The sequence below is a fragment of the Mercenaria mercenaria genome, chromosome 13 (assembly GCF_021730395.1).
Source record: "Mercenaria mercenaria strain notata chromosome 13, MADL_Memer_1, whole genome shotgun sequence".
Taxonomy (NCBI): Eukaryota; Metazoa; Mollusca; class Bivalvia; order Venerida; family Veneridae; genus Mercenaria; species Mercenaria mercenaria.
The window spans coordinates 70,766,129-70,782,565 of record NC_069373.1 but is presented as its reverse complement, the minus strand read 5'-3'; the positions used below and the strand labels follow the sequence as shown (position 1 = coordinate 70,782,565).

The 16,437-nt window shown below is 35.8% G+C and overlaps 1 protein-coding gene across 8 annotated transcripts in view; it reads left to right on the top strand.

Annotated features, from left to right (window-relative positions):
* Positions 1-16,437, top strand: part of LOC123528611 (prestin-like) — a 121,095-nt gene that overhangs the window by 42,596 nt on the left and 62,062 nt on the right. For 7 of the 8 annotated variants that reach the window (XM_053522213.1, XM_053522211.1, XM_053522212.1 and 4 more), the window contains exons 2-3: positions 13,936-14,253; positions 14,760-14,870. In XM_053522213.1, the coding sequence (XP_053378188.1) occupies positions 13,936-14,253; positions 14,760-14,870 (429 nt within the window). Of the gene's footprint in view, positions 1-8,537; positions 8,575-13,935; positions 14,254-14,759; positions 14,871-16,437 lie in introns of those variants that run through there. The other variant, XM_053522217.1, reaches the window with a different exon arrangement.

Here is a 16,437-nt window from a genome sequence, read left to right as displayed (position 1 = left end):
TTGGAAAAAACAAATCATGTCAGTGAATGACACAGTTCCTCATGTGTGAAAATATGGTGTATTATGTAAATTAAAAATGTTACAGTTGTGAGAAATATGATTTGAATGCCCCTACAATGCTTTTAGCTTCCTTGAACACTTGTTATACCCCCACCAAACATGTTTGGGGGGGCTATATAGGAGTCAGTTTTGTTGCGTCCCGTCCTGACGCGTCGCGAAATCTATTATCTCGGTTATTACTAATTGGATTTGATTCAAACTTAAAACAGATGTTCCACCTTATCACCCACATCATGTGACACAAGGTGCATAACTATGACACCAAGTTTTCATGAATTATGTCCCCTTTTACTTAGAATTTAAGGTTAATTTTGTTGTATTTTCACTATATCTCAGTTATTACTAAATGGATTTGATTCAAACTTGAAGTAGTTGTTCCACCTCATCACCCACATCATGTGACATAAGGTGCTTAACTCTGACATCAATTTTTTGTGAATTATGTCCCCTTTTACTTTAAATTTAAGGTTGATTTTGATGTATTTTCACTATATCTCAGTTATTCCAAAATGGATTTGATTCAAACTTAAAATAGATGTTCCACCTCATCACCCTAATCATGTGACACAAGGTGCATAACTCTGACACCAATTTTTCATGAATTATGCCCCTTTTTACTTAGAATTTAAGGTTAATTTTTATGTATTTTCACTATATCTCAGTTACTACTGAATGGATTTGATTCAAAATTAAATTAGATGTTCCACTTCATCACCCACATCATGTGACACAAGGTACATAACTCTGACACCAATTTTTCTTGAATTATGTCCCCTTTTACTTAGAATTTAAGGTTAATTATGTCTCCCCCAGGAGACATATTGTTTTTGCCCTGTCCGTCCGTCCGTCCGTCCGTACGTCACACTTCATTTCCGAGCAATAACTGGAGAACCATTTGACCTAGAACCTTCAAACTTCATAGGGTTGTAGGGCTGCTGGAGTAGGCGACCCCTATTGATTTTGGGGTCACTCCGTCAAAGGTCAAGGTCACAGGGGCCTGAACATTGAAAACCATTTCCGATCAATAACTAGAGAACCACTTGACCCAGAATGTTGAAAATTCATAGGATGATTGGTCATGAAGAGTAGATGACCCCTATTGATTTTGGGGTCACTCCGTCAAAGGTCAAGGTCACAGGGGCCTGAACATTGAAAACCATTTCCGATCAATAACTAGAGAACCACTTGACCCAGAATGTTGAAACTTCATAGGATCATTGGTCATGAAGATTAGATGACCCCTATTGATTTTGGGGTCACTCGGTCAAAGGTCAAGGTCACAGGAGCCTGAACATTGAAAACCATTTCCGATCAATAACTAGAGAACCACTTGACCCAGAATGTTGAATCTTCATAGAATGATTGGTCATGAAGAGTAGATGACCCCTATTGATTTTGGGGTCACTCCATCAAAGGTCAAGGTCACAGGGGCCTGAACATGGAAAACCATTTCCGATTAATAACTAGAGAACCACTAGACCTAGAATGTTGAAACTTCATAGGATGATTGTACATGCAAAGTAGATGACCCCTATCGATTTTGGGGTCACTCCATTAAAGGTCAAGGTCACAGGGGCCTGAACATTGAAAACCATTTCCGGTCAGTAACTTGAGAACCACTTGACCCAGAATGTTGAAACTTAATAGGATGATTGGTCATGCAGAGTAGATGACCCCTAACGATTTTGGGATCACTCTGTGAAAGGTCAAGGTCACAGGGGCCTGAACATTGAAAACCATTTCCGGTCAGTAACTTGAGAACCACTTGACCCAGAATAATGAAACTTCATAGGATGATTGGTCATGCAGAGTAGAGGACCCCTAACGATTTTAGGGTCACTATGTTAAAGGTCAAGGCCACAGGTGCCTGAACATGGAAAACCATTTCCAATAAATAACTTAAGAACCTCTCGACCCAGAATGTTGAAACTTCATAGGATGATTGTTCATGCAGAGTAAATGACCCCTATTGTTTTTGGGGTCACTCCGTTAAAGGTCAAGGTCACAGGGGCCTGAACATTGATAACCAGTTCCGATCAATAACTTGAGAACCACTTGACCCAGAATGTTGAAACTTCATAGGATAATTGAACATGCATAGTAGATGACCCCTATTGATTTTAGGGTCAGTCTATTAAAGGTCAAGGTCACAGTGACCTGTTCATGTAAAATAATTTTTTGGAAATAACTTGAGACCCACTTGACCTACAATGTTGAAACTTAATAGGATGATTGGACATGCAGAGTAGATGACCCCTATTTATTTTGAGGTCACTTGATCAAAGGTCAAGGTCACAGGAGCCTGAACAGTGACTTGAGAACCACTAGGCCAAGAGTGTTGAAATTTAGCGGGATGACTGGACATGCCAAGTAGATGATCCCTATTGCTGCCAACCATCAGTGTCTCTTTGACTTTCACTCCTGACCCCTATTGACTTCTTGCCTATAGGACTTTGCATTGGGGGAGACATGCACTTTTTTACAAAAGCATTTTCTAGTTTTGATGTATTTTCACTATATCTCATTCTGATTGGCTTAGAGCCAAAGGGAAGTAACCTTTTTTTAACTTTTGTACTGAGTTTCTTCCCCTTAAATTCCAGGAATTAGTCTATTTTTAGAAATCCTATTTTTAGATTATCAATATTTTAGGTATTTTTCTACCTTTTATATTATAAGTCCTATGTAAAAAGTAAATACATTTTTCTGTGGTAACATGGGTCAGTAAGACACTTTTTTGTATTCACTTTTAGTGTATCTCTAATATAAGAGATTTTTTATTTTTACTAGTATTACTATGCTAATATTATTACTTATATATGTGGAAGCCCAGGATGAAGTACTCCAATGACGAGTAAAATTCTTTTTACTTAGTATTAAGCTTTTTTTGACATTTTTATATTATTCTAAGTATTTTTAATATTTCTTATGGTTGCCATTCTTCTGTGACAAGACCGTATGGTGGGGGTATGAGTCACTCCTGTGACAGTTCTAGTTTGAATTCTCAAAGAAATAGATCTATGACTTCCTTTTTAGCTCACCTGAACCAAAGGGTTCATTGTCAACATTTGCACTTAAACATCTTCTCTTCTGAATATACTGGTCAGAATTACACCAAACTAAGTCATTATCATCCTGGCAAGGTCTCCTCTCAAGTTTTTTGAAATGGGGACACTTGGGCCCTCTTTAGGGGCCATTAGAAGTTAACATAGACAGACCTTTAGACAACTTCTTCTTATGATCAGCTTGATGGATCCTCATCACCCTTGGTCTGTAGCATTATTATAAGGTCAGGTTCTCTCAGTTTTGTTCAAATGGGGGTACTTGGTCCCTTTAATTAAGGGCCCACTTAAAGAGCTAAAAATGAAAAACTTTTGAACGACTACTCCTCATGAACAGCTTGATAGCTCATCTTCAAACTTGGTCTGTAGAATCATTGTAAGGTCCTCTCTCAACTTTACTCAAATGGGGGCACTTGAAGGCTAGACCTGATACAAATACAAATACAAATACATGGCATTTATATAGCGCAAAAATTATAAAATATTCTATTGCATACAAAATATGAACAGGATTCTAGAACTTAGATTTAAAGATTTGGACATATATAAATACTATTTTACACCACTTCTGAATATTTTGTATTTTAACAAGACTACACTCATTGTTCATAAAACTGCCTAAATAAATGTGTTTTCAGTTTTGATCTAAAGCTGGCTTCAGACTGAATGTTTTTCAGATAGCTAGGCAGATCGTTCAACCATTTGGGACCAACGACTGCCATAGATCTGTCTGCTAGTTTTGTTCGCCGTCTAGGGATGTAAAAGTTAGTGTCACTTTGTGAGCGAAGTCTGTATCGTTGTCGAGTAGGTACAAACATTTCCCTCAGATATACTGGAGCTGTACCATTGATGACACGGAAGACTATTACTAAAACTTTGAACATGACTCTAGCCTTAACTGGAAGCCAGTGTAATTCTTTCAGAAGTTCGGTACTTGGTTTTTCATAGGAAGCATTCTTGACTACTCTAGCGGCATGATTTTGGACTCGCTGTAGTTTATTGATTTGGTAGGCTGGAATTTCTGTAAATAAACTGTTGCAGAAGTCAATGTGAGAATGAACCAATCCATGCACTAATGATTTAGTTGACTTCTGTGTGAGATGTTTCCGTATAGCCCTAAGGTTTCGTAACTGTACATGAGCTATCTGACACTTTTTCTGAATGTGATGGTCAAAGTTGAGTGTATTGGTCATAGTTACACGTAGGTCTCTGACGTGATCGACGCAATTTATGTCACACCCACCAACGTTTACACTTGTGATGTCCAATTTCGCTAACTGTTGTCTTGTTCCATACATAATAATTTCAGTTTTAGACTGATTCATTTTCAGTTCGAAGGTTGTCATCCATTTTATGATTTCATTTAGACAACTGTCGAGTTGTTGAAGAACAGTTGTCTCATTTTGAGAATTTCCCACTTGAATTTTTAACGCAATCTTGTGGTCGTCCGCATATCCATAGAGATCAGCTGGATATTTCTGCACCACTCGGTTAAGAGCCGATATATACAGGGTAAAGATCACAGGTCCGGCACAAGAACCCTGCGGGACACCAAACCTTAGTGGCTCTGTGTCAGATGCTGACTGTTCGACTAAAACTTTCATTGTTCTGTTCGTGAGATAAGATTCTATCCATTTCAAGGGAGTGCTATGTATACCAAAGTCATCTTGAAGGATTTGAATCAGTATCGGGATATCGATGGTATCGAACGCTGCACTCAAGTCGATCATGACCACGATTGTTATTTGATTTTCACCTATGGTTTCCAAAAGATCATTATACATTTTGACCATTGCTGTTTCAACCCCATGATATGTTCTATAGGCACTTTGGTAAGCTGGGAGGAGATTGTTAGCTTCAATATGCTTGTTGATTTGATTTAGTGCAGCTTTTTCAAGAATTTTGGAGAGGAATGTTAAATTTGACACTGGGCGATAGTTTTGCAGTTCAAGTGGGAGACCTTTCTTCTTCAACAAAGGTTTTATCACAGCACTTTTCCATTCATCAGGGAACACACCAGATAGCAGTGATCGATTTACAATTTCTGTCACAACGGGAACAAGTTGTGAAAAATGCTCCTTTAATTTCTTAGTTGGTATCACATCAAGTTCACAAGTTGTAGATTTTGATGCATACATGTATACAAGTTTCAAAATATCATTTTCGGAAAGTGGTTTGAACGCAGTAAATGTATTCATAGTCACAGGTGGATTTGAGTAGGAAGAATTACCATTGGGTGTTTCAGTTGATATGTTGTCAAGATCATTTCTCAACTTGATTATTTTATCAGCAAAGTATCATAGAAAGTCATTTGCCAAAGATACTGCACTTGTGTGTAATGGGAGCGGATTGTCTTTCGACCTTCCCAGTAAATCGGATGTTACGGCATACAGCTTTTTGATGTTTCCTTCTGCTTCTCCAATCTTGTTCTGGTAATACTCATCCTTGGCCCTAGAAAGCTCAGCGCTATATACATTTCTTACATCACTATACACTTTCTTTGAAAGGTCAGATTTGTCATTCATAAAGATTTTTTCTATTGATTGTTTGTATTGTTTCAACTGTTTTAGGTATCCAGAGTACCAAGGAACTGTCGGTCTACAGAGAATAGTTCTTTCCTTTAGAGGGTCATGTTTCTGAACAATGTCGGACGTGATTCTAGTGAACTCAGACACAAGATCATTGACATTGGAAGTGTTCACTACAATTTCATTTAATTGACCGAATTCTGATTGTAATATGTCACTTGATACAGATTTCCAATTGCGAGATTTGATTTCTTTCCTGATCAAGGGAGGGCGACACTGTTCAATGTTACAACTTACAAAGCAGTGGTCAGAGATGTAATAGTCTGGCAAAGGTTCTGAGACATTCACACGTTTGTCTTCTAGCTTTGTGATCATCAGGTCAAGAATATGACCACCAGAATGAGTAGGAGCATTGACATGTTGAACCAGTCCAAAAGATCTCAAACACTGCTGAAATTGTTTTGTGTAGCAGTCTGACTTATTATCCATGTGGATGTTAAAGTCACCTAACAGCACCAGAGACTCGGATCTTGACGTTATTTGTTCGAGAAACTCAGTGAATTCTTTCATAAACATAGCCTGAGTTACTGGGTGTCTCTCCAAATATGGCGGTCTATATATACCAAAGATGTAGAGGATGAATGATTGACTACGTACTTTCCATTCAGCACATTCAAAAGACTGAAAGGTTTTTGCTGGGCATCTTGACACTTTGAGATTGTTTCTGTATAACAGGGCAAGTCCTCCACCTTTACGGTCGGGTCTCGGGACATCATCAAAGCAGTAACCATCTTGAGACAATTCCCCCCGACAACGTCATCACCATCCGGCTGTAGCCAAGTTTCTGTGATCACACAGAGGTCTATACACTCCTCTAATATGTGCTGGAGAAGGTCAGCAGACTTTCCTCGCACAGACCTTATGTTCACAGTTGAAAGTTTCAGTTGTTTCAATCTTTGGGCATTCAATAAAAATGAATGATCTAGTTTAATTTGGATCAAATTTGAACGTTCCTGTTGTTTCTTTCTGTGTGCATTTGATATAAATGTATGATTAAGTTTAATTTGGGTCGAATTTGTCAAGTGAATATCAGCTTTAGATTTTATCCTCGGGCGACCAGCTCGTTTACCTCTGTATTTCAAAAGATTATACTTTTTCAACATAGCTAATGTTTCTTTATTCGGTATTGTATACCTCCTAGGCACATCTCTATAATCCAGTATTTGGTCTCTACTGTATTGTCTACCTGTACACGGATTAGCCATAATTTCGAGTGAGATGTTGTTCACCAAAACTGACTGAAATTATTGAAACGTTACAGAATGACAGAAAAAACTTTATATGACTTCTTTTCATGAACCGCTTGATGGATTTTCATGAAACTTGGTTTGTATCATCATTGTAAGGTCCTTTCCCAAGTTTGTTCAAATGGTTGCACCAGGTCCCTGTTAGGGGCCCCTTCAGCTAAAAATAGAAAAACCTTTAAATGATTTTTTCACATGAACCATTCATGAATTTTCATGAAACTAATGGTCTGAAGCATCATTGTAAGGTCATCTCCCAATTTTATTCAGATAGGAGCACTTTGCTTTTTTTTTGCAGAATAACGCCCAGATGGCACCTTAGGGGTTTCAATCACCATCAAAAGCTAGAAATTCCCAGTAGGACCTATAATTGGTTCAATGTAATATTTATATTATAACAAAACCAAAATATTTTTATGTTTGTTAAAAATATTTATTAAAACAAATTGTGTCTTCCTGTCTGTCCAGCCTTTTAATGCATCATGGGTTGCATGTTGGGAATAAGACAAAGTTTAGCTTTGAAATAAAAAAATTACTGTTTGACACCAAAATGTTTTTCATTGTTGCTGTCTTTTCATGTTGTTAGATGAACAAGATATTTTATTTGTTTGTGTTTAAACTATGGCAGAAATGTGTCACAGGTTTTTGCCTAAAACAGCTGTATGTGTCATCTATGCAAGTGCATCTTGTTTATTTTGTGGGAATATAACAATTAAACATGACATTTTGTTTATTGTAAAATAAGCCACGTAAGAACAACTCAGAAGTAAACACAGAAATTGAATAACTGGTTAGTGTTTGAAATCATTTTTTGTCCAGTGACATTGCAGTACTTATAAATTTTCGGGAAATTTACTTTAGTAAATCAGCATTAACTTGCAGTCATTTATCGAACAGGTAAGTCCTGTGTATAGAAGGGAGAAGAGGTGTGTTATTGATTTTATTCGCTCTGACGTCATCCGGAAACAAAAAATAATTTCAAACACTAAGTAGGTTTTAAGTGTTTATTAAGGTAGTTCTGCACGTTAGGATCGATTTTTTTTCTACAATGTAGAATTTGATTAAACTTTGATTTTTCAAAACTTCGGAATATACTAAGAAATTAAATTAATTCATCAAATAACAAAGATAGGGTCTTGTGCTCGATTTTTTGCTAGTAACAGTGCCATTTTAATACATTTATTCACAGGTTGCCCTTAATGTATAAACTGATTTTCGTTTCCCTACGCTGAATCCAGGCATTATTCTACGTTTTCCGGATAAGTGACGTTACGCCATCACTTCCGGTTTTTCAAACGTGCAGAACTACCTTAATGTGCATTTACAAAACTTAATCAGCCTCGCGGCTGCGCCTCTCATAGCTGATTAAACTTTGTAAATAAACATTAATAATAAAGACTAACCTATACTTAATTACTAAATAACTGTTTTATTAAAAATTTAGTAAAACCTAGCTCGACATTAATATCTTTTAACTTGTGCATTTTTGTATACTGTCTTATTTACCCACGGTCTTGTTAATAGGACAAGGTGTCTACCATTTATAACTTTCACAAACTTCAAATGTCACTGTTTTATTAATTAGATTAAAACCTTGCTGTAAAGAAATAAGGATTATGAAAGGTTTGTCCGTTTTAGAATAATTTGCTGTTGTAATCTCATGTGAGAATATCTTTTTTTTTTTCCACATTTAAATTAATTGTTACTTTATTCATTTTGTATAAATGCTAATTTTGAGATCGATATAAGAGGGTTTTTCAAGACCACAACAGTCATGTTTCGTTTTCTAGCATCTCGGAACAATTCACCTGTTCTTTAAGGTAGTTCTGCACATTTGTTACATAGGAAGTGATAGCGTTACATTATTTGGATAACCAAGAATACGGAAATATAAAACATGCAAGGAACAAATGGAAGCTGCTGTGATAAATAATAAAACTAACAATGATTCTATCTTTCTAAAGTTTAAATGTATCATAACCAAAAACAAAATATGTGTAATTTTATCTTAAATATCATTAAATACGCTATATCGAAAAATATCATACTATACTGTCATTTATTATGATATTATAAAATAAATTAAGGATATCACAATCAATGAGTTAAAGATGTCACAAGAATAGTAAGTAGTAAAAATGCTGTCTATTTATACTCATTTAATTTTCCTACAGAGACATCTGCACCTTTATATGATTAGGTATTGATATGAAAGCGGTAACATAGTCACTTCTCATATTGATGTAGTTCAGCACCTTTTGGATAAAAGATTTTTCTTCAGTTCAAAATTTAATGAAACTGATATTTCAGAAATGCAGAATATACTACGAAAATTCCGCAAAAAAAGGATATATTTATGATTTTTAGCTTGACTATTTTGAAGAATAAGGATGGCTATCTGCGTAGGTGTCGGCGTCACACCTTGGTTAAGTTTCTCATACCACTCCACATTTTGACAAAACCTTTTGACATATAGCTTTTGAAATTTTCAACACTTGTGTACCATCACCATGTCCAGTTTTAGGCAAACATTCCATAGCGGAATGTTCATGATCAGAACATGTCAAAGATGTTTTTTTGAACATATTTAAACATGTTTTGACCATGATATAAACATGTTATTACATGTATGTAAAATGGCACCATGCCAGGTACAACATAATCAGACAAGATCATGATAAATCATGTTAATCATCCATGATTTATCATGTTACAAACATGTTCATTTGACCATGTTGTCAGTAGTGTTTTTATCTTGAAACTCCAATGTTTAGTTTCAGAAATTGATATTTACTTGCAGTGTTTATTAAAAAAAGTATTAGAAGTGAAACCTCAGTGTCTTGCTGCATGTATTTGAATTAGCAGCAGCTTCGGTTTGCTTGTAAATACTTACAGGTACTGATCAGGGAAGTGATGACTGTCTCAAAAGTGACTAAATAACCTTTGTGAGTTACAGTACCTATTTATTTATAGTGTAACATGTCATAGCAAGATCTTGAAAACTGATGACAGTTGCGTCATCATAAAACTGACATTAATATCAAAATACATCAAAAAGCATGCACTACACTAAATCATTCCTTTCTACAGCATTTCAGTGAGAAGAAAATACACACTGCAGCTACAAATTATTATGAACAACAAAAAAAGAAAGCTACAATTTTTGCGCCAAAACTAATGCACTGTGAAAATAACACATTGTGAAAATTACAATCTTCACCTTTTTCAAGTCTGAATTGTTCAGATTGTTTTATAATATTTGTCAAGTCTAGACTGTTAAAATTTTGTTCATCCATTACTCATCCCACGTTTTGTGTGGAACATTATTACAAAATCAAACTGTGGGTTTAAACATTTTAAAAGAAAAATACTTTTTGCATAATCATGTTTGAACATTTGCCAATTTTCTGATTGCTTGACATATTTAAACACTGCATCAGTTTTTTTCTCGTTCTGGCAATATTTTTAGTGTTGGTTTATGATGTGAGAAACATTTTTTGGCAGAAAAAAAAAGATTATAACAATCATGTTTAACCCTTAACCTGCTATATTTCTGTAATGGACTGGTCCATCTTTCAATTTGGACAGTACCACTTATTACTCAAAGGGGTTTTCACTGAAAATTTACTGACTGAATAGCGAACAGTGCAGACCATGATCAGACTGCACGGATGTGCAGGCTGATCTTGGTCTGCACTGGTCGCAAAGGCAGAATCATCTGCCGCCAGCAGGCTAAGGGTTAATGGTTGAACATGTTCATGAAACATGATTAGCTAACATGATCATGGATACATAAAACATGTTCCAACATGTCTTAACATGTTTGATCATCAATCATGATCCACATTTCGCTATGGCTGGACTTGGAAATTGATTCAGTTTTTGTACAAGTCCATGTTTTGTCAACGTGGCTTTGAAACTTTGAACACTTGTTTACCATCATAGTATCTATATATAGGCAAGACTACATAACTTAAACTAGGACAAGGATTTTGGCTCAGTTATGGCCCTTTTTTTGACATAGAAATTAGTTAAGTTTTGCGTATCATTCCATATTTTGTCTAAACTGTTTGATATAATGGATTTGAAACTTTGAACACTTGCTTACCATACCATCATAGTCTCTATATTTTTCTACTCACAACTTTTTAGCTAGACTATTCGAAAAATAGATAGACCTATCCATCTCTTCATGCAATATTTCGACATTTTTTACATTCTCCGCAAATTAATTCACATATTGCATTGATTCTTTGAGGTCTCATATTGAAACAATAATGATGGCTATTCCGCTCGTGCAGTGTTGAAGTCACCACTGACATTCACTTCAGAACTGCAATTTTCTTTTCATGAGGAGCACGGTGACAGACAGCAACTTTGTGTTATTTGAATGCTGTACCAGTTTTACTGCAGAATATTTATAACTTAATCTCTTAATATATATAATTATCTTAATATTCTTAATTACACAAATACAGGTACATTGTTTCTCTTATCTATTCTCCTTCTTTTGTCTGGTAATAATTTTTGACCCCATACTTACTTTAGTTCTTCAAATAGTCGACAGTCAACGAACCGGTCTTGTTGAGAACTATTCTGCTCACCCTGGTGTTAGCATCACACCTTGGTTAAGGTTTTGTTTGCAGTATGATTATCTCAGTAACTGTTGCATATATTGGATCGAGTCTAAGCTACTGATTTAATCAAGTTAGATTGCTCCTCGTTCAGTTTTGTACAAATTATGTCCCTTTTTCTGACATATAAAAAGTTTTGCGTGTAACTAACTGACAAACAATGTCTCAGTATTGGATTGAAACTTCACAAATAGCTTCACAGTCAAAAGACCTAGGCCATTATTTTTTTATTTTTTGGTTTACGAACCGCCAGGATGACACATGGTCGTAGGAGGAGGGAAAAAAAATAAAATTAAAAAACAGAATCAGAATTTTTTTTTTCCGTAGGAAACGGACCTTTGAAAGGAATATGGGTAAATTCTACATAATATCACACAGGCTGCATGTTATAATCTTCTTTCCCACTTTTGATGCTTTTTCCTGCAAATATACCTGTGACCTTGGTTATATTTGATTAAAAATGAGCCTTGGGGCTTGTCATAGCAGCTTGAGAAAAAAATTTGTCTTGGTATTTCTGTGAAATTACATTAATATACAGCTGGGCAGGTAGCTGTAATATTTTTCTTGAAAGGACTGTACTATACATAAAAACTGCATATATTCTCACAAACTAAATGATTGGAGTCTTGGAGACATAGAAGTCCTATGTTAAACACTGACTGAAATTAATACATTCTGTTAAAACAACAGATGGAAGAATCTACTATTCCCCACATTTGAACAACACTGTCACCATGGATATATGCTTTTACACTCAGCAGCTTTCAAGCATCTTGGCTGTTAATGGACCCAGTCTGAAACTTAGAGGTACAGCATACACTGCACTGTGCCTAATAAGCAATTATCTTTTTAAGTGTTAGGAATAGGAAGTGTCTAGCCATCTGGTAAACAGACACCTAGCCTATGTCTGTTAACTGGAAGCCTTGCCTTTCCTCATATGGTTTTCTTCCAAGGTATTTGTTAATTTATTTTATGAATAGGCCTAATGTAACACAACAGTTCATCTTTGCAATGATCTTTGAAAATTCTGTTAGTCAATATTTGTCTTGCCACATCCACTGCACAGCTACATTGGAAAAGACAGTAATTACATCTATAATCAACATTAATCTGATGTTAATACATAACGTACAATAATTTCATTAAAAATAGGTAATTCATAACTTATAAACAAAATAGGTAACTGGACGCCAAAAAGCTGTACAGACTAAACGTTTGCTTACCGGGACTTACACAGTTTTAATGTCCCCTGTACCAGTTTATATCACCAAACAAAAGTACTGTCATCACTGTGTATTTAAATGATATTTTTCGGGGGAAAATATTTTCAAGTTCGCGTAATAAGTGGTGCATAGAATCACCGTAATAAGCATTGCGCTATTGGAACGACAGTTACATAAACGTAGTTGTATACTAAATACAGACTGCATATCACCGACAATTGGCCATTTTTTCAGGAAAGCACTACGTCGCAACTTTGAATGTTCTTGCATTTTCATTAAAATTACTTCAAAACTTTGGAAATAATACAGCCTGGGCGCAGCCATTTTTAAACGTTTCGTAAATTGCGTAACAAGCATGTTGATTGGGCGCAGTATATATCGGAAATTTTAATTGGACGTTTACGTCATGCATAAGATATGAAGTTTAAAAATAGAATTACAGGAATTCCTAATGTCGATTTGACTCGTTCGCCGTGACGGATATTCGAAGAACGAGACTTTTTTTTTCTTTTTGGAATACGCGATGCATTTTTTCTTCTGCAAGCTTTCATGTCATAGCGGAGGAAATAAAAAAATCACGTTTTTTCAATTTTATTTTTTTTCTGAAAACACGTTTTTCTGAGCGGCGGTTCCGTAAACCGAAAGATCAAAAATAAAAGGCCCTACAGAAATAACCAAGTTATATAACCTGGTAGGAATGGAATGTTAATTTTCTTCATTGAGTTTTATGCACATTATGGCAATCAGTCTGCATCTCAGTAACAACTGTACACAAAGTTCCCTACTGGAAGGCACCTAATTTTTCTCTACTGTAGTATAACTGTCAATGATGTATAAACAATGTTGTATCATATATACATTATGTCATAACACAGCACTGGGGACTTTGTATTGCATTGCAGTACTTCATTCACTTGTTTTACTTGGCATATTTGATAGAAGTTTTACATGCCAGTAACTGTAAATTGATTCTGGGTGAGGCAGGTTTGATTCTGGTTATAGTTGTCTTATACCAGTGTATGCTGGTTCATTTTGATTGAGGCACTTAATACAATGAAAACTTGCTGTTCATCTTAAATTAGTCTGATCAGATTAGCTCTATTATCAAAGTTTAAATCCTATTTCAGGTCAGGCGCAGGAGGAAGTTGACAAACTACTGGAAAAGTCGGAAGCCAACAGCCAGCCAAAGATTCTGATAGAGCGTTCAGTCTTTTCTCAGAAACATTTTGACGAGAGTTACGAGGCTGTTAGCCACCCTTCACCAACACTAAAAGAAGTTGTGCACAAGAAGCTGTCAAAATGTGTATGCTCAGGGTCATGTTTGAAGAAATTCCTGTTTGGAATGTTTCCATTTATAAATATTATGAAGGACTACAGTGTGAAGGAAGATCTTCCAAGCGACATTGTGTCCGGATTAACAGTCGGAATAATGCATATTCCACAAGGTTTGTGTAAATTTATCTACAGGTGTATTCATTCCACTATTTTTGGGACGCAGTTTATATCACATGAAGTCCATGTCTATGACAATGCACCATGACATGGTCTTTGGTACATTAAGCTAGAGGTTAAATTATCGATGGGTATATTTATATTCTGATGACTTCACTCCTTCCAGTCTATGGCTTATACATGTTGTTGTTGTTTTATTCCAGGTATGGCATATGGTATGTTGACTACACTGCCACCTGTCTAGGAATTGTACATATTGTTGTTGTTTTATTCCAGGTTAATGGCATATGGTATGTTGACTACACTGCCACCTGTCTATGAATTGTACATATTGTTGTTGTTTTATTCCAGGTTAATGGCATATGGTATGTTGACTACACTGCCACCTGTCTAGGAATTGTACATGTCATTGTTAGTTTATTACAGGTTTGGCCAATGGTATATTGATTTCACTGCCTTCAGTCTATGCCTTATACATGCTATTGTTGGTTTATTGCAGGTATGGCCTATGGTATGTTGACTACACTGCCACCAGTCTATGGCTTGTACATGTCATTCTTCCCGGTGCTTGTTTACTTTTTCTTTGGATCCAGCAAACATATCTCTATGGGTATGTTAGAAAACTAGACTTTTGTACAACAGATACAAGGTATACTGGGTCTATATTGGAATCACCCATATCAGTGTGTTGGTCCTTGTGTTCATTGTGTCAAATTCATATCTTCTTAACCCTTGCAAAGATATTCTTAAGACTAGTATCAAGTGTTAAGTTAATCAAGGTAGCACGCAGAGCGCACAATCTGTCACTAGGTACAAGGTTATTGCTACACTTGGAGGTAAAAGGTCAAATGGCTTATCTTCATGTCAAATGTATCTTCTTAACCCTTGGGAAGATCTTCATAAAACTAGCACCCGAGTTGTAAACTTTACCAAGATGATGGTAGAGCCCACAACCCAGGTCACAAGGTCCTAGGACAAGGTCATAGAGGTCAAAGGTCAAATAGCTTAACTTTGAATTGGCTCCATATCTTCTAAACAGCTTGAAAGGTTTTCAGAAAACTGGCATGTGTTATTTACCTCACCACATCCCTGGCCTCTAGGTTCAATGTCAGGGTCACACTTGAAGATCAAAGATCAAATAACTTAATTTTGTGACTTCTTCGTATCATCTTAACGGCTTGAAAGATTTTCCATAAAAGTACCATTTATTGTTTACCTCATCAAGAAGACGTGCAGAGCACATGACCTAGGGTCACCAAGTCCAAGGACAAAACTACACTTAGAGTTCAAAGATCCAGTTGTTTACTCCATATCTTCTAAACCATATAAAGAAATTTGTAAAATCAGCATCAGTCGTTAACCTCATCCAGACAACATGCAGAGTGTCCAACCCAGGTCATTAGGTCCAAGGGCAAGGTCACAGGGGTCAAATATCAAATGGTTTAAATTTGTGTCTGTTCCCTGCCTTCTTAAGCAGCGGAAAGATTTTCATAAAACTGCCATCATTTGTGAACCTGATTTAGATGTCACTAGGCCCAAGGTCAAGGCCACACTTGAAGGTCAAAAGTCACGATCACAACATCTTACTGTCTCTGTATCAAATCGACATCTGATCTCCTTTAGTGATAGTTCCAGTTTTATTTAATCAGATTATTTTTGGTTCAGAGTGTTCTCATCTGCATTGCATATTCTGCAATTTATATCAACTCAATACAGATATCACTGTGGACAAATCTGGAATCTTATTCAAGCAGAAAGCAGTAGCTTTGTCCTATGTAATCAACTGAAAATTACCGGTATGAGAATTCATGAATTTTTATCTCTGACTCTAACCTAATCTGTGCACAAGATGAAATATTTCCTAAATTTTGAAAACAGTGTACATCATTAAGAAGTATTGTTTGTTTGGACCAAACTGTTTTTAATAAAACATAGAATTTGAGTAGCTTAGAATGTTTCGGAAGTTTATGTTATATTCTAACACTTTTAAGATTTTCTTTTATATAAACAAAGAAGGATTTTACCATGTATTGTTTTGTCGATAAGAACATGTTTCCCAAAATGACCTACTTTTGGCTATTTCGCCTAAAAAAGGATTCCAGATTAGTATCCATTCCTGGTGTAATTCGAACGTGAAAATAGATTTTAGTTTTGTGTGCTTTGTTAGCAAATAAAAC